Source organism: Harpia harpyja, chromosome 17, assembly GCF_026419915.1.
Source record: "Harpia harpyja isolate bHarHar1 chromosome 17, bHarHar1 primary haplotype, whole genome shotgun sequence".
Lineage (NCBI taxonomy): Eukaryota > Metazoa > Chordata > Aves > Accipitriformes > Accipitridae > Harpia > Harpia harpyja.
In genome coordinates, this window is record NC_068956.1 from 26,654,965 (window position 1) to 26,682,929 (window position 27,965).

Genomic DNA, 27,965 nt, shown 5'->3' on the forward strand with positions numbered 1-27,965 from the left:
TTTGGAGTAAAGATTTGGAAGGATAGCCCCAAGTAATTTTCTCCACCTAAGACAGACAGAAATTATATGACCAGCGGTGTGAAGCGCCATAAGTAGGTCTGATCCTAGCTATTGTACTTTTTCATTTCCATAGCTGAAAGTTGTTGTCAGGTGCAGAGTCGCTTTATCAGCTAAATTTGTAGGGCTAACATGACAGCAGTGCTTAACTACAAAAACCGTAAGGGTAATGATTCCTAATGGAAATTGACTGAACAACTTATCTTAGTGACATATGTCTTCCTGAAAATAATTAGTTTCTATAGTATTACCACTTTTTCTTGGATGTTTGTGTAATTACAGAAGTGTTCAGGAATGTATTTTTCATCTTTGCCCGTCCTAGAGACTGGTAACAACTTGACTTCCCAGAGATAAGCCAGATCATGGTATTCTATGCTATCACAGGCATTAGTTCTTCAAATTCCTCTTGAAACTAATCTGAAATGTCAGGAAATTATAGTTTATCCGAGCTATGTGAGGATACTGCAACAGGGCTGCACAGTCTTTGAGTATCTTTGAATCTAGATTAATTGCAGGATTATCATCCCGAGTCCTAAAAGCCCTAGATACCCTACAGTCCAGCTGAAAACCTTATTGCTCCTCAACATTTTGGCACTTATCTTGATTTGGGGGTTATTAAAGCCTGGAGCTGAACTTGCAAGAAGCAGGAGGACGATGGTGTTCATGCACGTCCTTGGACTGCGGAATGAATTTCTGAAAGGGTTCAGTGGGAATCTCACTATGTTTTGGGAGTGTTGCAGGATTTATCTCCCTTGGCAAGCTTTTTTCTCTCTAACTAAGCTCTTAATTGACTTTGTGTGAAATAAATTCCCCAGTTCTGAAGCTCTGTATAGAGATAACAGTAGAAGACAGTAAGGAGTGGGTGTTTCCTTTTCTTGAGAGAGCTGATATACATGTTGATTAATGTTCACAGTCAGTGGGCAAACAGGTGGTGTAAAATATGTACTTGCTCCAGTGAGTGTCTGACTTAAACTAGGTTATTGCACAGTTTCATTTAACACTAACACTGTGTTTTTCTCAGTTGTTTTCATACGTGTTACTAGTCAGAATAAGGTTGTGTCATCTTAGTTTAAAATTTACAAGTTGCACAGCTGACACTCAGAAAAGTAACTCTCCTTTTCCATTCTGTTGCTGCAAGAGTGATCTTTATTTCTTATTTTCATTGCATACAATAGTGTGTGTGTGTATATTTGGTGTTTATCTGGTAAGCCTTGGGCCACTGCAGCTGTGTGCAGGGACGCACTTTCAGCAACACAATCCCTAAAGGGAGCATCTGTTAAACACATGATCTCTTTTGTCATTTTGCCTGTATTACGGCGCTTGCAAAGGGCACGCAACTACTCTCTTCTGCTAATACTATTTTGGATGCGTGTACTGTCATTCTTGCAAATTAACTATTGTCAAATTAGTCTAAATTGTTGTTAACTCAGGCCAGTACATAGTCGCAAAGAATCTCATCCAAATTTTTTAATGTTTTTCTATTTTGTTCTTGTTCTGCTTGTATTAATAATAGCTGTGACCACTGAGGGTCCTAATCTGAATAATCATAGGGAAATTGAATAATCAGTATACATCTGTACAGTTTCATTAGCCACATTAAAAATTATATAAATATATATATATATAAAATTCATAGGCACACTCCCTTAAATCTAACATTGGTATGCAGGCTATATAAATTGTGTCAGGTTTGTAGCAGTGTAATACAGCATGATGTTTTTACAGTCCTGTCCAGGAACAATGTTTCAGGCATGATTTGGATGCCATCTTGTCTACAGCTGATGGTTTAAAAAGTCAGAGGAAAATAATCAGTAATATTGGGAGCTTTTAATGTCATTGTTTAAAAAGGTGGTGCTTTTTAACTAGTTAGATTCTTATACATCTTCAGGAAATGAGGTGGAGGAAGGAGAACCTGAAAATATCTCTGACCTCAAGTAAGTCTGTCCAGGGAATCTTACTCTTCCTCTCATGTTTTGTGGGTTTTTCCCCCTTTTTCAGTCTTTAAGCACTTGGAATGTTTCACTTACCTTAAAGCTTGCTTTAGGGGTCAGCCCCTGCTTGTGCTTGCCAAGCAGTGCTTGCTGTTGTTAGAGGCAGCACTGTGTGTCAGTTAGTTGCCATTGGCCACTGCTTCCTGTGGTTTGGAGACCCTGAGTTTCCTCACATCCTCTCTTTTTCCCTATTTTTTTTACACATGTGCTGGCTGTTATCTTTTATATCTGAGTATGGGGGAAAAAAAAAAGAAAATTTACATTTAATATTCAGGTAGCTGTTCCTTTCCTTGCTTTCTGCCTTTCTTTCCATGACAATGTAAGCTCTAGACTGCTTCTAAATCCACATTTATGAACATGTGTAGAGAAACTTTCCCTCAGCTACTCTCATTTTACCCAGGCAATGCTTTGCTCACTGCAGATGGTGGGGGGGGGGGGGGAGACTATTTATTTGCAATATGGAGTTCAAATTTGGAAGCACTGGCAAGGCATGAGTAACCAGTTCATCTGATTCAGGTGCAGTTGGTAAGAGAGTTGACAGAACTCTGTTGTAAGTCTGTACACAGAAAAATGCTTGCTTTATGAAAGAAGTTTCCTACTGTATTGCAGTGTTAGGTGCAATAAGTGGGTCTTATTAATACTGCTCAAATGCAAAATAAGTATTTTTAATAAAACTACAGAAGTTTAATATTGTACAGTTAAACATGTACAAATCAGGCGTGGGGTATTTGTGTCTGTATCTGGAGGTTTTAAAGATAATTTACACATCCGTGCTTTATGATGCTGTAGCAATGTCATGTTGGTTCTTGTATACCACTGACCTCTGCAGCAGAAGCTGAAACTCATGTCCTTGGGGTTGTGCCTCAATCAGGCATTTGAAGTAGCTGGTAAGAATGTGTTCTGGTGTTTCTACAGCTCTGGCCTCAGGTGGAAAACCTTAATTTTTCTATTGATTGGTCTCACACTTGGGACAGTGTTACAAGTAGTTCCGAGGAAGATGGAATACAGCTGAGGATATAGAGAGCAAATTGAGTATTTTCCTAATACTAGAGAGAGAATAAAATTAAGTCAAAGTGTATACAAATCTCTATGTTACACTTCCCATGAAAGGGGATGCACTGAAAGCATACCAGGCAAATAACTTCAAGCCTATTTCTGTGCGCCAAACATCAAGAATATGCGCATCCTTCTGACTCCCCTGTGAGTGTGACAGCTAGGAAGGAGGATGGTTTGCTGACTGATGGAGACGGAATGCATTTGTCATCTTAGACACAAATTAAAGATGCTTTTGTAAAGACTGCTTTTGTTTCTGGGGAAAACTGAAGTATAGGCTCACCACTTGCAGTGTGTGTGCTCCTTTGGCCAATACTGTTGCTTTAATAGATACCTTTATGATTGCTATGTAAAACTGAGAGCACTAATTTAGAGAACCAGTTGAATAAAACTAGGTTATGTTTCTATTACTCTTAGGGATCCATCTACAATTACTGTATTGTTACTGAAACTCTAGAATTACCGTAGCTAAATGTGGCTTTCCTATGCAGTACAACATGCCATGCTTGAAAATGAAGTGGGCTTTTGGGGAGAATATGGAGAAGCTGGAAAGCTACAGGCTCAGCATATAATCAAGCATACTCTAAGCTGATACTGAATGATAAATATTTCTGTGTTCCAATTCCTTTAATAGTAGTTATGACTACATTTACTTCTGAAAATGGTATGATTTGTGCATCTGAATTCAGGTGTGGCCTGAGCACACATATGAGATCCATCTATTTGGGGACTCAGGCAAAATATAGGTACTTTACATATTTGTCTTAAATGAAAAACTAAGATATAAGCTATACCTGGCTGTTTGGACTGCTACGCTTCTGAAAATGAGCAGGTGTCGGTGTTGAGGATCTAGGGAACAGTTTGCCTCATTGTGAGGGTACAGATGAAGCTTCGACCAGTAGGAGCCTGGGTAGTAGTGCTTTCTGCTGTTCTGGAACCCAGTCCCACTAGAGGCAGCACGATTCTTCCCAATTTGAGAAAGGAAGATCATATTTTTGAGAGGCTGAAAAGATTTTTTAACATTTTTTTTTTAAATCCCCAAACCACGAGTAAGTTAGAGCTCGAGCTCCTAGCCTGGATGACATGTGGGGTCATGACAGCCTTGATTCAGAACTCAAATGGTGCTGGAGAAAAAGCAGTCGTGATCCCTAAGATTTGGGGACATAGATTTCACTTGGATCCAAACTGCAGTGGAAGTCAAATGATCTGAATCTCACCCTTAATTAGTAACTGATGATACAAAATGTGTTTCATTATGTGGATGTAGAAGTAGTATCTAGACTCAGAACAGGAAACGCCTATTAAAGAGTTAAATATTGTTACTGGATTCAAAGAGTGGGTATAGCTGTTACCTTCTTTTTGTTTGTGTGGGTAATGAGGTAACACTCCCCAGGTACTATCCCAGGTGTTTGAGATCACATCCTTGCATCAGGTTGTAACACACAGCCTGTTAAGACCTAAGGCATGGATATTCAGGGAGGATGTGATGGAAGTTAAGTGATCGTGCATTAAGTAGAGTCTGACATTATAGGAAGACAGGGAGGGTGGGAAAAGATGAGAAATGAAATCTTCACAAGGACTCAAGAGGACTGCATAGCTGAATTTTCTCTCCTCCTTTCTTTTCAGTCTGGTACTTATTTCAAAGTGTTTTCTGATACACTGTTCCTGGTTTTGGTTTGTTGTTTTTTTCTTGCAATGTAGGAAAGACGTGAAACCTAATTTAAGTCTGTCCCATTACATTGCATGGGACAGGTTTACTGAAGGGTGAGATGAGTTTTGGCTGGCTGTCTTGTTTCCTCTTCATTAACAGAATTTCATGTAACGCAAGCAATCCAGAGTCTTGGGCAAGGGACTATTTCTGCCACAAGGCAGCCTGATCTATGTTGCATCTCATCCAGCACTGAACCAATGCAACTTTAATATGTTGAAATTTTTAGAAGTCTGTATGTTATTAATAGGCCACATATATATTTGCCTATCCATGAAAAGCAGAATTTTCATGATCCTTTAGTTTTCATGACAAGGAAAGGAAGAAGATTGCATTTCCTAAACCTCTGTGATCACTTTGGACAGTGGGCTCGCTTAACAGCAAGTGTAGAATAAATTCTTTGTAATTGGTGGAAACTTTCATTAAAACGATCCTCTCTAAAAATTACTTTCAAGTTCCAAATGTTTTGAAATTTTTTCCTCTATATCTGTAATGCTTTTTTAATAGAAGCTGAAATGCTTTGTTATTATCTCACAGATTTGTGCTAACAATTTAATTTACATGAAATACTGAACACTCGGAAGTGGTTTTAAATAGAAAATTGTCTCTGAAATCTGTAACCTTCACATTCGTAGCTTGCTCGCAGTATTCATTTTCTACACAGAATGCAATAGGAAAAACAGGGACATCTGGCATGTTTTATTCAGGACTAATAATACACCCTACTAAATAAAATTCCTGCATAGCCTCTAGGTCTTTCTTTTACCATTGTACCCAGAGCATAGGCCTAATGTCACAGATTGCAGTGGAGTAACAGCAAGCATGATTTTGTAATTGCAAGTGTTACTGTTGTGCAGATTCTGGCAAGTTCCACCCTCAGCCTTTGATCTTTGGAAGATGCCCAGCCTCTGGGCTGCCTCTCGGGCAAAGCCAAGTGTCCGGACGGCTCTGTGGCCATCTGCAAGGAGCCCTATCAGCCAGTTGGGTTCCTGCACTGTGCCTCTACACCCTACCTGGCCAGAAAACACCCATTTCCAGGGTTTGCACTGCTTTTCTGTTGGAGAAGGATCAGCTTTCAAGTCCTCGTGAAGATAAGGCTGCGACAGTTATCATGTAATGGGAACATCAGCATGAAGTGAAATTATTAGAAATGTACATTAGCATATGAATTGTTCTGCTTATGAAATACTGTGACATGAGTCAGCTTCCCCTCTTAATATGAGAAGTGCACATTATGGGTCAAACAGTAAGGGACTAATATTATCTTAGAACCAGATTACAGCTTTAACCATATGTTTTGTTTGTTGCTAGCAAACAAGAATATAACTACAAATTAAAGGTGCTTATCTTCTTTCAGCTGAACGACAGTGCAGTTGAAACACTTGGCCAAATCTCTTGTCAATATTCATCTATTAAAATCAGCATACCAGCATAGAAAGCAACTCTGGAAAAGCTGTATTCTCTTCTTCATGTTTGATCTGTTTGTGTTTGGGGGAGGCAAGGAATTGTCTGGGCTGAAAGCTAATTTCTCTTTTCTGTTACTGTAATTCAATATTATCTATTGGAAATTCAAACTGTAAATGTAGTGCATGATATGACTAGCATCTCATACTCTGATTTAGTTTCCTCTAAGGTGTAGCCAGGCAACTAAGTCCTAATTGCACTATTCTAAAAGTCAAACATTTGCTACGAGGATAGAAATTAATGTGAATCTATAATGATCTCTTTGCTGCCTTTGAGTGTATGACCATGACTGGTTATTTGTTGACCTTTTCCTCTTATACCCACTTCTGAAAAATGATGCTTGACTAAAGAGAGGTTTTTTGGATGCTAAGGCTGTATCAAATCTAGGCTCTTCGCTTCTAACAGCATTAGACTGGAAGAAATGGGTTAATTCAAGCAGAGAACGTGTCAGATGTTCACATCCTATGGATTAAGACAACCAGGTTATTCCAGAAAATTAAACAAATCATTTCTGAGTAACAGTTGGAGGTTTTGAACAGCTGTATATTTTCCTCACTTTTTGATTACTCATTTTCTCTTCTTGCATTGTTTAACTTTCCTATTTGAAATGCAAAGCAAAAGAGGTTAGAGACTTCATAGCACAGATATGTTTGCAGATCTGTGACTGTTCTGCTATGTATAGGGGATGAGACCTAGGTAATATGTGCTTACAGGAAAACAAGAATAAAAAGTTTTCTAAATGGGTATGAACTGTTAAACAGTCTCCTCTGAGCAAGCAGGTACCCAAGAATACTCAACTTGGTTGTTATCAACTTGATTTCTTTAAACACTTCTGACACCTGTAAAACCCACCCAAAATGCAGTAAATAGCCTGAACATTGCCTGTGTAACCTTAGTTTTACAAATACTTTAACTAGGGATAAGCTGGCACAGTCACTAAAAGAAACAATTCATATATCCCTGTCCTGGATGCTTAATCCTGTCTTTTTGTCTCTTGTGGTAGCACGGCTAAAAATAAATAAATGAATGAAAGGTAACCTAGGTTTGTGCCATGGTTTGCTGTGCAGCTTCACAATGCGGGTGCTAATGCAATAACGAGGGAGGCTCCATGGGCTACAGGCAAGAAGAAGGATGAGGCTTTATTTATTGATTGATTGATTGGTTGGTTGATTGAGTTGTGCTGGTTTAAAATGTTAGTAAAGCTCAAACTTTCCTTTCCTGCCATTGCAGTTCCTCCCACTAGACATAGCTAAGAGGCCTCATCCTCATTTGGAGGTATTTATGTACTATTCTACTCTGGAATATATGGGGTGGGAAGGTCCATAAATCAATGTACACTGGTAGGGAAGTTACTTTACCAAACCAGACAGGAACTCATTGTGGTGGTGGGGTTTTTTTCTTCCATAATACAGATTTTCTGAGCCGGCCTGCACTGGCTGACACATTCAGAACACTTTTTAGGAAACCTTTTCTTATTTCTGCTATTGATAAGCACAAATATTTCCTCAGCTGAAAATGAGAATGACAGCTCTAATGCAGTCATAACAACATGTGGCTTACTGCACATGAAATATAACAAGATTTGCTGCTGTATTATTAAACAAAAAAGCTAATGATAATTCCTCCTGTGAGAAAACTTACCTTTCTATGACCTGGACCATGCTAATATTGTAGCCTCAAATCTGTATTTCTGCAGTACAGAGTATCATCCGAACACAAATCAGTTATCAAACGTCAGTTTCCTTTAGCTTTTATTTACCAAACTTTAATCAAAAGAAGTAGCAATAGAAACTGCAGACACTACAGTTGGGTAGTCTGCTGGAGGCAAGGGGTATGATGTTCCAATTTAGCCTTTGACCATAATGGATAAACCCAATGGGTATTATACTAAGCTTTCAAAATTGTAAGAAGGTACTGAACTGCGCAGAACCTGAGAGAAGCCTGAAGCCTTATAAACCTTTGCCAGACAGAAAATGTAGGCAAGTTATAATTCCCGTGCTTTGTTTTTCATCATTTGAGCACTTTCATGATTCAGTTCTGAACGTGACACAATGATTACTTTCTTGTAGTAATCTCTTCTGAAGGATCTTGTGTAAACCTTTGACGGGATAAATAAATAATTAGTCTTCTTTCATCTTCTATGTTCAAACAACTGTAATAGATTAATGACACTTCTTTTTTTTTTAGCAACCATGTTGATTAGTCCTATTGTGTTGTAATCGTGGCGTTTTACTCAATTCTTAATTATAATTTTAATCACACTTTCAGATAAAAGGCTCGGTGAAGTGTAATTCCTTAAACTATGCTATAGCCTTCTAAAAAGAAAAAAAGGAAATATTTCATTCTTCGGTCTCTATTGTAATTTTCAATTATTTACTTATTTTTGCAAAATACTTCAACCATTTGATTTTTTATTTCCTTCTGGATTCCTGGATGTATGTGATAAATTGCATATAAGTTAACAAGTTTATTTCCACACATCATGCTTGCATTTTTTGTTGGGGTTTTCTTCTGGGTTTTATTTCCATCTATAAAAGTGCAAAGCTTCCATCTCAAGTAGAAAATAGGAGGTCTGAGAGGGATGTTGTCACTGCAGCCTCAGTGGAGAAGAATCTCAAATTTTACCAAGAGTGCTCTTTTCCTTTCTTCCTGTGCTATATCTTAAAATCTTTTTTAGCTGCTCAGTACATCTGCTTTATTTCTTTGGTCTTATAATTAATAATCAGCTCTTCCAAGCCCCTCTTCCTCCCCCATTCCTGGTTTTGTTCTTTGTATTGTGCTGTAACTTACTCTGTAGTGGTCTCACTTGGGAGTAGCATGTCAAGTTTTTACACATATGTCTCAAAGATGAGAAAATGATGAACAGGAGATACATAAACTAAATCACTAAAAGAGTTAGGCTACTAAAATGGCACTTAGGCACCTCACTCCAACAAATTTCAGACACCACCAGGACCCTCAGCTTCTGTTCTACTGCTGCATATTCCTTTACTTTACCTGGTTAGGATTTTCAGTTTTCAGAACAAGTATTTGCCTGTCTTGATTTTTTTGAATGAATGAAGTTTCAAAGTATGTGTTCTAGAGCAAATCCTACAAAAGGCAATTTAGTGATGAGATATTTGGGGTTTTCGTCTGTCCTCTTCTGGATTTCCACCTGAACATCACTCAAGGGTAAACTGTTCTTGGATTCCTGTGTACCACTGCTGGATCAGGGGCTTGCACCCTTGACAGGTCTGCCCCATCTGAAAGAGTGTGATCACTGTCGCATCTCTGAGTATGCCGGCGGCGATTTCTACTGTTGGACATGTTCCACTTGGCATGAATATTCATTGGGCTGGAGAAGGTAAGCTTGTATAGTGCAGCAATTGTATCACTCAGCTAGAATATGGGACAGTCACTTTCAAGTCACTCTTCTAATGAATATTTAATTATTTATATGTGTTGGAGTAGTTTCAGCAGGAAAAGTTAAGATCTGTTTCCAGAATATCCTGTAGCCTGGTGGTTAGGTTACTTACTGAAGATGTTGAAATTTTATTTAAAGCTTCTGTCAAATTCCAGTTTAAAGCTCCTCAAATATCAATTCCTGCATTTGGTATTTGTTATTTCTCAGTCTTCACACATGGTTTAAATATATTTGCTCAGATTTAAGCACTTTCTGTTGTTTTGAAAAGCTTTACTTTGGTTTAGTTGGACTATCAGGAATGGACTGAATATTTTTATGTTGGTTCAGTCAAAGCTGAAAAAGCAAGTGGAGTTGGAAGAGAAGAGGAAGCAAGGAAAGCTTCTCTGACCTGTTTTATTAACTGGGAAAAAAAGAGGATGAGGTCCACAGATCCTACAGATTTGAAGGACATGAAAGAAGTATTTTGGCCTCTAATGATGAAGACCAGTGCCTAAAGGAATTTTATAAAGTACCTGAACAATTTAGACATACAATTCCCTTTGGTTATAACCTAATTCCCACCACCTAACCTATTTTGCAGTCCAGTGGGATTTTCAAAAGCTTATTTCTGCATATAAACAGAGCTCACGATCCTTTGAATACTCAGCAAGACCAGAAATAATCAGTTTGCTATCTACAGTTAGTGTTCACTTGGTTTAAATCACTTTTGTTTAAATAATCAGATTGTTCTGAATGCAAGGTATGATTTCTGGGTCCAATGTATTTAAGATTGGATTCTTACATTCAGAATTTCAACTTCCAGCCAAATGCAGTTTAATTTCCAGAAGACGACAAAATCTAACAGACTATTTGCATCCTTCTGCATTTCTAACACAATAAAATATTTTAAAAGCTATATAGACATATATTAAGATATGTCATTTCCCCTTTTCACCTCCAAAAGCATGTAGGTGAACAGTTTATTTCGTGTCAGCAATAATAAAGGTCGTTCTGAATTTCATGCAAGAACTATATTTGGAGCAGCCAACCTCTTGATCATTGCACCAATCATACAGTGTACCCTATCTTTAGGAAAATAATTGAAGCATTCATGGTTTAAGTGTTTGAAATGATTCGGAGAAATCAAGTTCTATCTTCAGGTGTTAAAATCAGTTTGCCATAGGTATCCATGGTTAAAACATTAGTTACTCTCACTTTGAATTACCACTCTGCTTATTCACTTTGCCATAGTAAGTTATTGTTATTTAACAGCAAAATGTATGTAGTTACAAGATTTGTTAGTTTTAATTTACTAATTCATTTTGTCTCATTTATGATAGAATTCAAGTAAGAAAATTAGCAGGTTCATAGAAAATGTTAGGATTTGTCCTTTCTTCTTTCTCAACATTTGAAAAAGGAAGATCATATCCTTGGGAGGCTCAAAAGATTTCATTGGGATAACTGAACAAAACAAGGCAAGTGCCTTGGCTCTTAGTTAAATGGAGAATTTACAGACCATCTTTGGCATACACGTATTTAAATGGCTTATTTCTATTAGTCAGCAGTTAAATAGAAAATCAGTCACACTGGCAGATCTTTGATTCTGAAATAACATTATTGCTTCTTGAGGAAAGAAACCCCAAACTGATAGTTGTGGCCATAAAAACCTTTGTGCTTTGGCCTGTTTATCAGCCTTTAAAATGTAACATTGTCAAAGGACAGGACTGAAAACCCAAACGTACTGTTCAGGTTGTACCTTTCCCCAGACAGGTCCCTAGGCTGGGGACTGGGTTGGTTGGTTGTTGCGGGTGTTTTTGGTGGTTTTTTTTTTTCTCTCACTCTATTTTCTTTTTTTAAGGTTTAGGGACACTTGTTTAGCTTGCCAAGTTAATGAACTATTAATGAACTGATCTGAGAAATGCTGTTGGTATAATATAAACCATACTAGCCCTAGATGGTGCCTCATATGAAATTGTATTTTCCCCTTTGCACAGATTGTGCTGCTGAGCTCAGGTTTGTTGAACTTCCTAATTACCTCAAAACTTTCAAAGGAATGATTTCAGCGTGTCTCCTCCCTGTGGTGTTTCACTGATGCAAGGAGGGGCAATGCAGTAACCCTACACCTGTTCCAGCACACGCCTATCAACTTGCTGAACCTCCCCAACGAGTGCCGGGTTGAGCATGAGAACATCTGAGATTGCTCGGGTCTGTAACCACCAGTCCAAATACTTCTGGAGGTTCGGTTTGGCTTTGCACTGGGGTGGCTTTAACAGTTAGTGCTCTATAATGGCAGTTGATGACAGCAACTTGTACTCTAGGACTAAGTGTAAACTGAATTCCTATCAGACTCGTTATAAATCAACAAGACGGAGAAGCCTACCACCAGACATCCTTCTAGAAAATGATTTTAAAGGAAAGTTTCAAAGAAATATTAGGAATATAGAGCCTATACATCCAAGGCGCCCTAAGAAAAGACCTTCCATATTTTCAGGTAGGAAATGCTATGTTAATAGTATGTTGGTGCGATATCTTTTAAACCTTTTTGGTAATATTTGAAGGATTCAGTAGCTGATTCCAGTCAGAATTTATTCTGTTTTAAAACCTAAGACAGTCTTCACAGATAGATTTAATCAAGTACCATTTATATTAAATTATGTCAGCCATTAGAGTTAAAGTGATGGAACCAAAAAGAGAGACTTTCTTCATGTTTTTATTTCACGTTGCTTGCTTGTGGGGATTTTTTCTTTTAACACTTAATATTTAAAGAAAATCACTTTCTCTAGAGCTTTAAACTGCATTTTGCTTAACCCCATTTATAAGCAATGCTGTCAATAGCTGCAGTATAAGTCTCTCTCTTGCTGCTCCAATACTGTATCTCATTGCCTTTCTGGAGGAGAGTGGTTTGGGGATATGCAGACTTCTTCAGTCTAGCTGATTTTTTTTAGTGTAGTCAGAAATTAACATCACTAAATAGTCAAATGCATGCTTTGAATTCCTGGCTTGCACTGGAGCCTGTAATGTCTGTAGTTAATAGTTCAGTTTAACTCTCTAGCTGTTAAGAAGCAGCAACAAGGTATAAGAGTGGATTTCAGTCAAGCTAATGGCAAGTCTGGATTATTTTGGGTTTTTTTTAATTATTATTTGAAATATGCCTAAAAAGAGGCAACAGATTAGCATGAGGACAAAGGATTTGTTGCAAAACAATCAGGTCATCTTTACTAGGAGGACTTAAGAGGTTTTAGGGGGGGGAAATCAATACCAGCTCATCCCTACTGAATCTGAAGATGTGGTTCTGTGAGGCGATCAGAGGAAATGAAATCCTTTACAGAAACAAGAATACATTGTTTTTTTAAATTTAGGTATCTCCATGTCCAGATGAAGATGAGGATTTTAAAGTTTCTAGGGGGAAATAGTACAGTCATACAGATATTTGAAGAGCTACAAAGTATATTTAAAATAAATACTAATTATTATATATTAATATTATATTCCTTAATGACAGCTAAACTTACATGGGTATCTTCTCAGGAGCTGAAACACTGCTGAAGGAATGGGAATACAATGTTAAAAGATGACACAGGGCAGCACCGTTTGTGTGGGATTTAGAGCCTCCATTGTACCTTTGTTAAGGTGTTTGAAATATTTCAACATCTTAGGAAATAAAGCTTTGTTCTTCCTTCCTATTCTACTTCCCCAGCTTAAAAAAATGCAAAAAGCCTTATCGGATCTTAAGTCAGGTGACTCAGACATGCCCAAGGCTCCTGTGCTTCCTAGTGCCTGAACAGGCTCTTCCTGAGGTGATGTGGTCTGTTGGTGACTGTCAAAGCACATTATTTTGAGCAGGATAGACCCTCTGTATCCTATTCTTTCTCAGTTGCTGCTTTTTGTCTTCGAGCTACCTTTTCTGCTCCTTAATTACTTCTGTTTGTTTTTTTTTTTCCTCCTGTAACTTTTCACTTCTTTTTCCTATACATCAGCATTTTTGTTAGAAAAAACATATTAAAAAGCCTTGTGTTTGGTCTCCAACACCCATAGTCTGTTGTGCCTACCCAGATTTCTCTTTATTCTGTGGTCTTTCTTTTTTTTTTTTTTTTTTACATATAATTCTTCTTTCTCTCTCTTCTTTCCACCCTCCCAAATTACCATGCTAGCAGTAATGATCCATTGTTTGTGCTGCGTCAGATATGAGCACTTTAATGTAGTTTGTGTGTTTGGAAGGCTGCCATTACGCTTATGAAATCCACTGCAGCTGTGTTACTGTACACTCAAGGGCACTTAACTCAAAGGTAATGCAAATTGCTTGCTATAAGCAATTGATGGAGCATGATGGAAAGATGGGTGTAGTCTTTCATTTGGTAGGTCAGCAGTATACATGGGAGAAGCTTTACTTGATTTGCTTTTGAAAACAGGTTAACAAAGTAAGCTCGAAGTCCTCTAGACCATTGTCTTTCATGCTGTAAATGTAGGTTAGAATGGAAACAGAGCTGTATCAGAATCACAGAATGGTTTGGGTTGGAAGGCATCTCTAAAGATCATATAGTCCAACCCCCTTGCTGTGGGCAGGGACGTCTTCCACTAGATCAGGTTGCTCAAAGCCCTGTCTGACCTGACCTTGAACACCTGAGATAAATAGATATTAAATATATATATATAATATGTATATTGATATACTTGCTCTGCAGTCTTTTGGATTGCTGCTGAAGCCCTCTGAAGCATGTGGAAATTCATACTTCCTTGTTTCAACCTAGTCATCTATTAATATAAGTATTCCAAATCTATATAATTTTGACTCTTCTACCTCCTCCTAATCCCTGTATCTCTGCTTAGTCTTTTCTATCACCATGAATCTGTCTTAGTTTTAGGACATGCTTGCAATTTAGTCTGAAGTCATGTACATCTTGTTTGCTTTCCTTTTATTCTATCTTAAAGAGCTTAACTAATAAAATGGTGAATAGTGACACATCAAGGCATCTAGGTGCAAGGATATAGGTCAGTTCATACATTGGGACTCTTGTTTCAGACTTGGTGCAGACTCAGGGAGGCATCTTGCATGCAATAGGTTTGCTTTACAATTTTTTCTTAACTGTGATAGTTAGAAGCTCACTCTAAAAATGAAAGCTGAAACCTGAGAAGAGTGACACGTCTGTCTGTCCTGTCATCATGAAGTTAGTCATTCACATATGCCGAGACAGGACTATCCTAGCAATGGTATCCCTGTGTTATTGTGTTCATTCCCACGTGGCAAGGGGAGGACAAACTATGACTGTGAGGAGAAACCATGGCATTGCCAAAGGGATACACTGCACAAAGATACCTTTTTCTTCTTCCAACAGAGCACTTCATTTCTTCTTTAAATTCAAAATGTTTAGAGCTGTTGCATACTTCAGAGCTTAGTTAATAGCAACTGCCGATGATCTACATTTTAGTTTTTACTATTTCATGGTTACACTTTTTTTTTTTTTTTTGAAAATGACAACACAGGCACAAGCAATCATAATCAATATTATTGGGCCATTTATTGTCAATAGAGAGGTTCATCACCTTAATTAGTTGAATTTCTACAGATCAGATGACATGCCCTCAGCTCAGCATACTATCAGAGCCATGACTGAACCTTACCCTGGCAGGACCATACAAAAATGAATGGTGTCTTGTCTTAACCTGAAGATAAACCTGTGACTTGTTAATGAGCGAAGAAAGAATTGTAAAAAGAGTGGGCAGCAAAAGGGCCTTAGGAGGGCATGTCTTTACAGAGGTACCTAGGAAAGGTAAATTGAACTAACTGAATGGGCATAAAATTAAAATGGATTAGCTAAACATCATTACACATCTGTGCTGACTCATATTCAAAAGCACAACAGCCTGAAGAAAATTAGTCTGTATTTATTAATTTTAATCTAGGGAAGTGTAGAGTGAGTTTTTACTCATACTTCTTTTTGGAAGAAGGCTGCTGATATTGTTGCTGTTTGAGTTTCCTCTTTATACATGGCAAAGATGTGAGATTTTGGCTGGGATTGTTAATTTTCTGAAGAAAGCAGAATAAACAATACAGAAATTACAAAGGTTTAAATACTAAAAAAAATTACAGTAGTTAAGTTCTACTTGGAAGCCATTTGTATTGTGAGCTGGGGATGTTTGTTTAAGTGAGTACCATTGAAAATCCACTTCTAGTTCTGTTATTAGTATCACGGGGGCTTTTTTCTTCTCTTTCTTCATTTTAATATGCAGGTAGCCTGTATTATTGTTGAATAATGGTTGTTGACTGATGTGTCAGTTTTGAAGGACATAAGGTGAGAAAAATACTTGGGATTTTCTGCCTCTCCCAGGAACAGGCACACCTCCATTTCATGGCTGTATGCCTGTGACTCAGGCATCATCTTTACAGCCAAAATAAGCTCTATGTATTCTCTGGGACAACACGTTATCTCTACTTTTGTAAAAGCGTTGTGGTGTTGCTTTGAGTTAATGTAATGAAGGTCAGAGGTTAACAGTACTTTATAGAGCTACTCAAAGTAAGAATGTAGGTTGCTGGTCTGTGATTTTACAACAGAATAGCTAGTATTCTGTAACAAATTCACTGCTTTTTTTTTTCAGTGAAAATATTGTCACAGTTAGAAGTCTTGAGACACTCTCTCAAAGCATTTCTGGAGGTCAGACCAGCATACAGTCTAGCAAAGTCACTTTCTAAAATAAGTAAGTTGATTTGACACCATATTTGTATGTAAATTAAAATACTGAAAATAATAAAGAAGGGTTTTATATATACGAAAAATATTTAAAAGTTATTCAACAGTGATATGAATGAATTATTTAATTTTTCATGAGACGTGGGGATAAAACAGCCAGTATGTATGATTTTTTTTTCTTTTGACTGGCTACGTTAATTGGGAAAGACTTGCCAAAATCTAATTACTTTTAATAAAGATGCTTAAAATCATGGGTGCAGTATGTGTCTTGATTCAAATGAGTTATAATGATGTGTTCAGTATTTTAATTTAGTGAAGATTTGAATATCCTACCTCCCTTCTGAATAAATTGTGCTGCCTAGTAATAACGTATGCTTGTAATCTGCATAGGATAATTGCTGTTCACTTATGGCACTTATGTCACCCTGCACAATGAAGTTTGGTAGAATGTCTTGTGTTGGTGCTGCATTTTACAAGTATCATCCACTGAGAGCAGAAGGGAAGGCAAGACTGGCTTGTTCCAAAGTTCTTCCCTTCCTGACTTGAAAAAATTGGCTTGGTTTCCCCTTAATACTGTTAACAAGACATTCTGCTGATTGAAAATGCACGGGGAGGGGGGTGTTGCATTTTTTTATTTGCTGTTCATATTGTAAACTGGCATCAGTTCTGTATGTTACTGTGTTTTATTGAGCCTTATGTTAAGATACGCCACCATGCTATAAAATTGGTACATTGCTAGTTGCGTGTGTGTGTCCACCCATTGATCTGGGTGAGTGACCACTGCTTTATTAATAGAAATTATAAAATTGATAATGTCTTGCTTTTCTCTCGGCCTTCTGTATTTTTATGTTCACTTACGTATTTCTACATATATCACTTAATATACTCTTCAGCATTTTAGTTCTTGAATGGTTTTTTTTTAAGTGTCATTTTCTTCAGAAAGGATGGGTTGATGATTCAGAGGAAAGCTCTGTATTCTGCATTTTGAAGTCTGCTGTAATATATGCATGTTGTCAAACTTTTCTTCTTGGGTTCACTGGTATTTTAGGTACTGTGGAGTTTCATTTCCTAATGTTCTTGTAGGGAAGTGATGAAGATGCTGCCTCACCTTTAAGTTGTATTTGGGACATAAAGGAAGCTCTCTATGTCCATTGGAGAGTGACTTGAATGTGAAGATGAGGGGGAAGATAGGGAGGAAGGTGAGGTTAAGACAGAGAAGGCTCCTTCTGCTATTGTGGCTTGCATTTTTGTTTTCTGATTTGTTGTTTGTTTTAAAAACTGTTGTCTCCTAGATTTAGATTGCCACCATCAGTTGTTACAGATGTTAAGACTCCACTTCAAAGCAAAGACTCCAGAGTTCAAGTGAACAAACCCCATTGTACACACAGTAATACACCTCAAATCTTATGGTGTGTAAGGGTTTATAGACTTCGCTGTGCTGGAAGACCTTGTGAAGGAATTACAGCACTTGCTTCCTGATTTCAGCACAAGTTTCTGTGCGTGCTGCTCTAGAAATAGCATGTGAAAAAGAATCTGGTTTAGTAACATGGTTTGCCAGTTTGACACTTTGGCTCTCCGTTATGTCCTATCTAGAGGATAATGATTAGAAGTGTAGAGTGAAATTTTAAAACTTGTGCTGAATGTTCACCTTCTGGGAAACATAACAGACTCTTACTTTTGTACATTTATATAATTTTCAAGAAGGAGCACTGACTTAATATTCAACACTGGTTTTATCTCCAAAAAAAGTATGTTAATATAAAATGTATTGAATTTTAAAATAGAAAATCAGAGTCCTAAGAAATGTTACCAAAATAGGAAACATACAAGAATGTTTTCAAAGATTGAAGAACAAGCCAGTCACTCTTTACATCAAATGGTAGTAGCCTTAACTACTTTTCATGTGTGGTAAATCAAGGAGGGTTTGTTGACATTATTTTTAAGTAATTCTTTCTTTGGCCGTCATGAGACAATAGAATCTTTTATTCTCTTTATCTCATTTAAGATGCACCTTAAAGGGCAGACTCTCCATAAAAATATGTCCATCTTTGGCCCATAAAGAATTATTTTTGTGCTAATGGATTGGAAAGATTGTCTACAACAATTTTTTTCATAGAGTTGAGAAATACATATAATTTCATTACATGAAAGACATTGCTTTTAAAGTCTCACAGTAGTGCATCTGCTGTAATCAAAATCTTATCAACCAAGTAAAATGTTTTAAAAGAATTAGACTTAAAGGTTATCATAATGGCTTTGATTTAACCTTCTTCCTGATGTATATTTTGTTCCTCTTCTGAGGTGCAATCTTCACATAAGCTAATGTAGCTAATGACATTGAAGTATGTTCTCGACAGTCAGATGGGTCTATGGACTGCGTATAAATCACTCAAAATATATTTCTTCTGTAGTGCTTGTTTACTTGTAGATACTTTTGTAGACTTGTTGGGTGCATTTGGTAGGTAACTGTTTTCCTTTCAGCTATTTATACTTTACCTTGCCTTACACATTTAATAGGAGCATGCTGTATTCAAGTTAAATCACCTGATAGTCTTGGAATCTCTGAAATAAAAATTCTCAGTGTCTTCTTCATTTTCATTTCTTTGCTGTCTTACTGTACCTGAATTTAAACAACAACAACAAAAAGTTTAGGAGTTTCTGAAAATACTTACTTAATTTCAATAAAGTTTAAAGTGTTGGTATTTTATTAATCTGTTTAGGTTCAGAGACTGTTTTACCTGCAGATGGGTGTAGATAATACAATTAATCTTAATTACAAAAGACTACCTAATGAAAACTCCTTGAACTTAATTAGAGTTAGCTGGAAGATTTTTTTTGTACTGCTGCTCATCGTGAAAGATGCCCTGATAGTGAAATGAAATCCTTATGGCACTTCTGGTAAACCAGTGTAAGCAGACAAATACTGAGTTCATATATTTAGGTTTTTATAAAGAACAAATTTCATCAACTGTATCTCTCATATTAATTTTCTTTATTGCTACTAATTAAGACTGGCTAATTTGGAATGTGATTTTTATGAATTTTGGGGATTGGATCTTAAATTAGGAACTTGAGGAGCTGAGGACATTATTATATTGGGTTTTCTGGGAAGTTGAAATTGCACAGTGCTTAACAAGATGAGATCAATTTAAATTCTCTTGCACAGGATATACTAACGTCTAGCTGCTACACAACGTTGGAATGCAGTTTTATAATCAGATACAATTTTGAAGACCCAACAAACATCTGTTCATGCTTTTTAATCATATACTTAAGTTGCACTTAGATTTAAAATTTCTTAAAATAAGAAATCTTTCCCATCTGTTACTGGAAGACATTACTGTTTCCAGGAAAAAAATTTCTGTAGATAAGCAATATATATTGTGCGTGATGCAATCTAGTGGCTCCTCTTCCAAGGACCTGGCTGTGTAGTGGGGTTTTTGTTTATTTGTTTGTTTTAGAACTGCCTGAGGGTATTGCTGTGACTTTCCGTGGGGTTTTGCTCTGTGTCTTTGGAGTTACTGTTTCTGCAGTTTCACGGTGGCTAAGGGCAACATGCTTTAGTTGCAGAACATGTTACTGTGCATCATTATGCTGACTTTGTTGTGAATTATCTGCTCTTCCTAATAAACCGTTTCTGGGGTGATTTGTGATGCAAAAGATAAAGGTTTAGCAAAATAATTTTTAATCATAATGTTTAGTCTGCATATTAGTAAGGAGGGGGCAGTCGACAAGTGTCATCTTTCCTATTGTCCTGTATTTCCTACTTTGTTTAGGATCTTTAAACTAGACAATCTCTTGCCAGCCTGCCTGTTCTCTCCTGTTCCTTGTATATAAGTCAGAGAAATCCCTCTCTAGCAAAGGTGCTCCACTTCTTCCCCATTTTGCCTGGACCAACCTGCAGCCTCCCCTAACAATTCTCAGGCACAGTTTAGAAGTTGGCAAGAGCTGAGGAATCAAGAGAAAGTTGGATATTGCCACAGCATTTAGATAATGTTTTACTGTGTGCTTGTAGGCTGTTTCGTGCCATCTGGCCTCATGACCAGAGAACAGCCCCAGGTATTAATATAGGCATGGCGTTTGTGGTCTAACGTGGTTGAATCGCCAGTCTGTCCAGCAAGATGTAACTTTAATGACTACAAAGGCCAATAAAACACAGTACCAGTTTGTTCAATGAGTCATCTTAAAGTACTTCTGAGAGGGCTTGTTTAGATTTATCATGGAGTTATTGACTCCTGTTATGGAGAATAATTCAAGCATTAGATTTCCACTAGATGCTGAGGCTCTACTCCGAAGTAAAAAGTCTAATCTGCAGCAGAGGTTTTACTATGACACAAAGATGTCAGGGTGAAAGAAGGATGACAAGAAAAGCAGAATACCAGAAACTTTATTAAGCTCACAACATGAAATTTCAGGGTCTGAAACGTATTTCATTTTCTGCTGAGCGGATTGAGGATAAACAAAGTGTATGTGTATAAGTCTGATTCTAAATCCATTCTGGAACTAGAAAATCAGCGGTTCGCCCTTTAGAAACCAGTAATAATGTAATTCAAGTTTAGATTTGTCATACTAAATGTTATGGGACTCTTAAGTAAGAGTAGTGTTACAGTTTGTCCTGTATCTGGTTTCAAGGTTAAGAATACTTCTGCATAATCTATTGTTATATTTTGATTCCTCCAACTTGAAAGCCCATCCTGAAAGAGGTCTCGCTGGCTCTGTAAACTTCATTCAGCAGCAAGAAGAATGATGGTGATGGAAATGGAAAAGGCTGAGGTAGTCAATGCTTTCTTTGCCTCAGTCTTTACCTTCAGGAGGCCTTCAGGAATCCCAGGTCCCAGAGACCAGTAGGAAGGCCTGAACTAAGGCAGACTTACCCTTGGTACAGGGATAACAGGTTAGGGAACATTTTAAGCAAACTGGCCATACATGAGTCCATGGGACCTGATAGGATGCAACCACAAGTGCTGAGGAAGCTGACTAATGTCACTGTCAGGCCAGTCCTGATAGTCTTTGAAAGCTTGTGGCAACCGGGGGAGGTTCCTGAGGACTGGAAGAGAGAAAATGTGACTCCTTTCTTCAAGAAGGGCAAGAAAGAGGATCCAGGGAACTGCTGGTTGGTCACCCTCACCATAATCCTTGGGAAAGTGATGGAGTAAATGATCCTATAGCCCATTTCCAAACATAAGAGAAGGAGATGACTGGGAGCAGTCAGCATGTTTGTATGAAGGGGAAATCATGCTTTACCAACTCGATAGCCTTCTAAAACAAGGTAACTGGCTTGGTGGATGATGGCAGAGCAAAGGATGCTGTTTATCTCAACTTTAGAAAGGTTTTTGACAGTATCTCCTGCAACATCCTCATAGACAAAATGATGAAATACAAACTAGATGAATGGATGGTGAGGTGGGTTGAAAACTGAACTGCCGGGCTGACCAGGTTGTGATGAGCAGCACAAAGACTAGTTGGAGGTCAGTCACTAACGGTGTAGCCCAGGGGTCGATACTGAGGCCAGTACCGTTTAACAGGAATCTCGGGAAGCTCAACAAAAGGAAAAATAATGTTAATACGAATTTACCACAGTTTTGTTCAATATTTCCCCTACTACTTCTACAAGTACTTTGTTTCATAATGTACTCTGTATTACTGAAAATAGGTATACCAATTCTCTTACTCTACTTTCCAAGAATATTGTAATAGTTTAGGCATTTCCTGATTCTTCTTTTTATTGGCCATCTTCCCCACTAAATATTACCAGAAAGCATCATCTACTTTTTTTTGCTTTTTGTGAAAGATAAATGGTAAAACTGTCAAGAAATTCTATAGACCTACACTAAACTTCATTGTGTCTTGCTTGTAGGCAATGCCCATTGTTGCAGGAGTTGCAGACACCTTTCTGTTCTCATCTCCTTTGCTTTCCTCCGCTCCTGGTACTTGTGGGAGGAATAGCAGAAGGAACTTCCATGTGCAATAGCATTGCTCCGCTCTCACAGTAGAGGTCTAGAAGGAACAGGTGCAGTTCCTTCAACAAATTTATCATCCTTTTTATTAGGTGGTTTCAGACTTTCACTTTGATCCTGATTTTAGGTATAGGTGGCTAAATTTAGTATTTAAAACAGTGTTTAGGGAAATAAGTAGTCTGTATTTATAAGCAGAAATAAATAGATTGTGCTTCAAGCTGAAGATAGTAAGAAGTTGCTTTGTGCTCTCCTAGTGGCTTTGCATCTTAAAAGGCTTGCTAGTCCCGAAAGAGGAGGAGCCTGTGGAGAAAGCCAGCATCACTATTTTAGGGGTTTTAACTAGGGAGTGTTTTCTGATCTGGACAACTGGGGTGTCATCTTTACAAACTCAGACATTTGCTGAATAGATGTCCATGCCTAAGCTAGTCACTTCAAGCTCGGTTTACAGTCATTGGAGAGAAACAGGTATTATTAGAGTTTAATCCATGTGATCTGTTGTAGATGTCAGTATTAAAATGAGATAAACCAGTTCTTATTTCTTTATATTGACTCTAACACATCCAAGCTGAGTAGCTGAAATGGGGTTATACTGTCAACATCTGCATTAAGTCAAGTAAGTCCACCTCTGTAGTCTACCTTTAGCTTCTCCCTTCCAGCCAAGCAAGGGACCATGTACAGACATACAGGAAGAGAGAAGGGGTGAATTGCTTCCATTCTTTCATAGATTGATACCACCAAGTCTTTCTTCCATGCAGACAATGTTACTTGCCCCTACACTGGTGATTCATAAGCCAAGGTCTCAAAATTATGACATGATTATTTCTGAAACCTTAGGTTTTAAAATAATAAAGCATGGGGCTTGTGTGCTTCTCAATCGTAAGTTACTGTTGTCTTTTTTAATAATTATTAGTTACAATGTTTGTCCACATTCATGAACACTTATTTAACGTTATTCTTAATAAAGCTTGATTGATTCTTTTAAAAACTCCCAATGTTATGTTTACTAATACAAAATTCAAACACATTGAACATAAAGTGACTCTTTATACTCAACAGTTTGTTTGGTATTCCATCAATGCTGTGAAACTTATCCTGCACTTTATCGCCAACCAGGTAGCCTCGCCTGCAAAAGATAGAGACTGTTACTAGCAGTGATGCCAGCTGCCACAGTCCTGTTTTCTGCTCTGTGAGCTCTGAACTGCTTTAAGTAACTTCTTGTGGGTATTCTGGCACGTTAGGTACACGGTGCAACATCCTTATTTCCCCTTATTGTTAAGAAAAGCCCCAACAAATCCCTTATCTTACATCCCCATCCATTCATGCCTAGCAGAATGCTGGAAAACATTAAAATACAAAATATTGTATGCATAGTATTTACTTAAGAGCTTAAATGACAGACAGTTATGTTAACAAGAAATGGGACCTCTAACAGTATTTTGGTGCAATGTTGTATCATCAGTTGGCTTCTAGTGAAGTTTCCCCCAGAACTGAATGGACAGCACTATCTTCTTTCACTTGTTGCCCCTGTTTAGAGCAACTCTAGAAGAAATGAATGTCACAGACGGTGTTCTGCATTTGACTGTGGTGAATCTGTGTAATGCACACACAGTATGTACAACAGCACAATATGTCCCTGTTGTGAAGATATCCTCTAAGTTTCAGGAGACACCAAGACATCGCAGTCTAGAATGACCTTTCAAAGAGCTGGGGATTTTGTCCGTTTGAAGGCTTTATTGTTTTGTGAAGGGCAAAATAAGATTTCTCTCAGAATTTTTGTGGATGATCTTGATGCAAACAAACCATTGTGAAAAGGGAATAAAAGTAGTTATGTGTATTGACAATATGAATGACACATGTTCATTTAACTATCTTCAGTTCAAATTAATACTCTTTAGCATGCTCAGCACTATTTCTTTGCATCAATCAGGTGCTGAACGCACATTCATTTAATTTCCTGTATTACAAGTACACTTCTTTGTAAAGACCTCTGGATTTTTCGGTATTTAAGATGAATCTGAAAGGAGAAGGTGGCTGCATGGAAGCTCCTTTCCATATCCCCAGAGAAACACATTAAAAGGGAATAATATGTATGCGCATATATACTGATCAGTAAAGCATATCTGAGATATTTAATTCATGGGGGTTTTTTTGTTTGTGTGTTTTTTTTTTTTTTTTTTTTTAAGATCACTATACCTTCTATTCAGCAGTCCAAATTCACTTTAGGTACAGATTGTCAGCTGAGTGTCCATGTGCACAACAACTGCACTGACGAACTGATAATAAAGGATCTTTCGGCTAGGTATGCTGCTTTTTTATCTGGAACTGACCTTCCTCCCTTCTACATTTCATTAGCTGGATTCTGCCTGCTGGCAGAGCAAGTCTGTGTGGGCTGTTCTGCCACCAGTGTTTATCCCAGAGAAGAAATCTGCACCAAAACCCTGTAAATTTGCATTTATATTCCCATACCCCCAGAAATGGGTGGATTTTGTTTTAGGATTCTCTATGTATTTTGTGAATAAAATTTCTTTATTTTTCTCTTTATGGCATTTTCAATCTGATTTTCTTTGTGTCATATATGGAGTAGGCAACGTAGGGTTCTATATCAGCTTAATATTGTAAACTGCTGATGAAACCTCACAGAAACAAATATGAGTTGCAGCAGTTGCTTTTTAATAATAGTGTACAGCCTGTTGTCCACATAGGTGGGTATCTTAGATTAATTATTTTAATCTGATTGTATATTATTGAGAATTAATGGTGTTGCATGTGTAAGTATATGTGAAATGTTATGTTTGTGTCTCATAGACTAGAGCTAACTCCATAAATACTTATTTTAGCATTTGCAAATAGTTTAACCTGGATCTAGCATTACCTGTAATAGCTCTGCCAGAAGGTTTTTCTGATTTGTCTGGCTACTCTGAATTACTGTACATAGACCAGAAATAAAGACATTCTCTGGCCTGACCTATGCAGGAGATCAGACTGATTATCACTGTCCATTCTGGCTTTTAAAATCTTCAAGCTCGTTGTCTGGCCATGCATCTTGCAATTATAGCTAGAATGTATCTGTTCCTGGAGTTTACTAAGGGCTGAGCCAGAAAAGTGGCTTGGAAGAATGTTCTTACCATAAAATGCAGTACCTGTTATAGGTGTTTGTAAATGCATATGAGCAGTTGAGAAAGCTGTTTAACCACGTAATACCTATGAAAAGTATATCTTTGATTTTTTGAACATTTTTTTTCAATTTAGAAGCATTATTTTCCTCTGCTGCTTTTCCCCACCTAAACACCCATGCAGCCTCCCTTGTGTTGACCATAGTGATCATGTGCCTCTGTGGGGAGACTCATAACTTCATTCATCAGCTGAAATTAACACTGCAGCCCCAACCATATTCCTAAAAACATAGACACACACCACCCATATCAAATTTCTGCTCCTAACTAGTGCCGCTGTAAAGAGACCTGATGGAAATTGTGGGGGAAAGGGAGAGAATGGGAGGACTTCACAGCTTTTCCAACAGTAGCACAATCTTAGATTAGCTTAAGTCAAACACGAAAACACACCCTGGGTGAAATCTGTTGTATCATCAGAAAAGGAAGAAGTATCCTTATGTTCTTGGAGAAGTTTCCATTTTATAAAGGATTCTGTCTGTGCTGATGCTATGTTTTTAGTTCACTGAATTAGTCAGTAGCTAGCGATGACCTCCCTTGATCTGTGGCAGAGTTCAGGCAAGGTTCGTGTGTTAGTGCCCTGCGTGAGTTGGGAGGATATGGTGTCACTGAGCACCAGTACCTGCCCAAGCGTGAGCTCAAGTTCCACATCCAGAACTGCAGCCCAGTGCTGTTTGCAGCTCCACTGCAAGATTTCAAAGCAGGTGAATCCCAGGTGTTATTTTTTACGATCACCATTCTCCTTTGAATTAGGTTGTTATAAAAATTAACTAGGTTTTCTCCAGATCTAAGCATCCTATTCAGATACTTGAATAAAAGTATTCTGTGTCAGTGGATTGCTTTCAGTTATATGTCCTTTATTTTAGATTTCATTTCACGGCTGAGAAGCCAATCCAGAGATGAAAAAGAAAGAACCTATCTTCCTTTTCTGATCTGGTGAAAGAAAAAAAATGGGAGAGGATGAGATTTACTCATTTTAATAACTTTAAAAAAAATGAGTTTAGATTTTCAAAGCCTTTAATGATGCAGTGGACAAGGAAGTACTGGGAGTTTGATACTTAACCAGATTAGGCACTTAATAATCTACAAAGCAACTGTTAGGTATTTCAGGAGCTAAATACCTTTGAAATCTAGCCTGTGGTGACTCAAAATCATTAATCATTTTAAGTGTAGTTAAAGTAACTATAATTACTACTGTCTTTACTAGGAAATCATTCAATTTAAAATGTGACTTATCTTTTTGTGCTTTCTTCCTTGGGTGCTAAGCCCCAAATAGTGTTTTTTCTTTTAGTTAATAGAAAGCAGATCATAGGTTTTGTTTTGTACATTTTTTCACTAAATTGCGATTTCCATTGACTTGTAGCATGAGAGAAACCTTGAGTAACATTACCCTCTTCAACAGGAAGGTCATTTGCCTTTTTCCAACATAAGCAGGGAGCTGTGTTAGACCTCATAGCTCTCAGAAAACCAAGATGTTTTTTAGGTTAGCAGGAAGGGACGGACTTTGAAGGATATAAGAGACCAAATTACAAAGACTGCATGTATACCTAACTTGGCCTCTGTGAGGATACTGGTGCTTGTATAGAGAAGCGGCAAGTTGGAGGATGCTGGAGCTCTATTAATCTATTGCCTGTGCCCAGATGGAAGAGTTGCTGTTGCAAAACCTTCACCACAGCAAGGGAGAGCGCTTGCACAAGTGGTCATCACTTAAAAAGTACTATGTTGAGGGGGGAAAAAAACCAGCAAAGTAAAACACTCTCTGAAATTGAGATCTCTCCTGCCACAGGTTACTTCAAGAGGTGAAACAATACATCCTTATAGATAATGTTTTAATTAAAAAAAAAAAAAGTTTTGCTTCCCTATACTTTAAAAAAAAAAATATAGAAAAGGATTTTGCAAGTCAGAACAAGTGTTCTTAAAGTAAGACCAGTGAGATTTTTTCTTTAACCAAAGTGTTACCTCCTATCTAGCCAGCATCTAGGCATGCCATTGTGCAAGTAAGAGTATTACACAGTAAACCCTGTATGTATCTCACCAGCACTTGCCTAGGAGGGTTATACGGAAAGGGATTTCAAAACTACAGAAAACAAGACACTTTTCCTTCAACAACTGATTGGGATTGAGATGGTTTACTGGCATCAGTTCTTTGAAGAATGAAGAAAATTATTTTGAGTAGTAACAGGAGAGTGCTAAGGCAGAAGCTGTAACCAAAGGGTCACCTGCACATAACGTGGAGGAACACGAAGGAAAAACAACCATGAGAAACAGAAATTTTCACTGTAAAATCATATGGCCTGATTTTTCCTGACACTACCTCACTGCAGTTGTTTATATAAAGTTGCTCTCAAACAGCCAGTGGTTTGAATCATGAAGATGTTTGCTGGTAGCTATTTATGTTTACTTTGGATATATAGAAGTATTTTCAAAAGGATGAAGGGCATGGTGATTGACAGCCTAGCTATTAAAGGTATCAAGTGAGCTAGTTCATGTGCATGCT

General features: G+C 37.6%; 1 protein-coding gene across 5 annotated transcripts in view; it reads left to right on the forward strand.

Moving 5' to 3' along the window:
• The window catches only part of FRY (FRY microtubule binding protein), a 253,146-nt gene that overhangs the window by 35,871 nt on the left and 189,310 nt on the right, over positions 1-27,965 (forward strand). For 3 of the 5 annotated variants that reach the window (XM_052812240.1, XM_052812241.1, XM_052812246.1), the window contains exon 1: positions 11,927-12,146. The exons of 1 other annotated variant lie outside the window; for it this stretch is intronic. In XM_052812240.1, the coding sequence (XP_052668200.1) occupies positions 11,942-12,146 (205 nt within the window). In that variant the 5' untranslated portion in view covers positions 11,927-11,941. Of the gene's footprint in view, positions 1-11,926; positions 12,147-16,330; positions 16,349-27,965 lie in introns of those variants that run through there. One more of the 5 variants, XM_052812245.1, reaches the window with a different exon arrangement.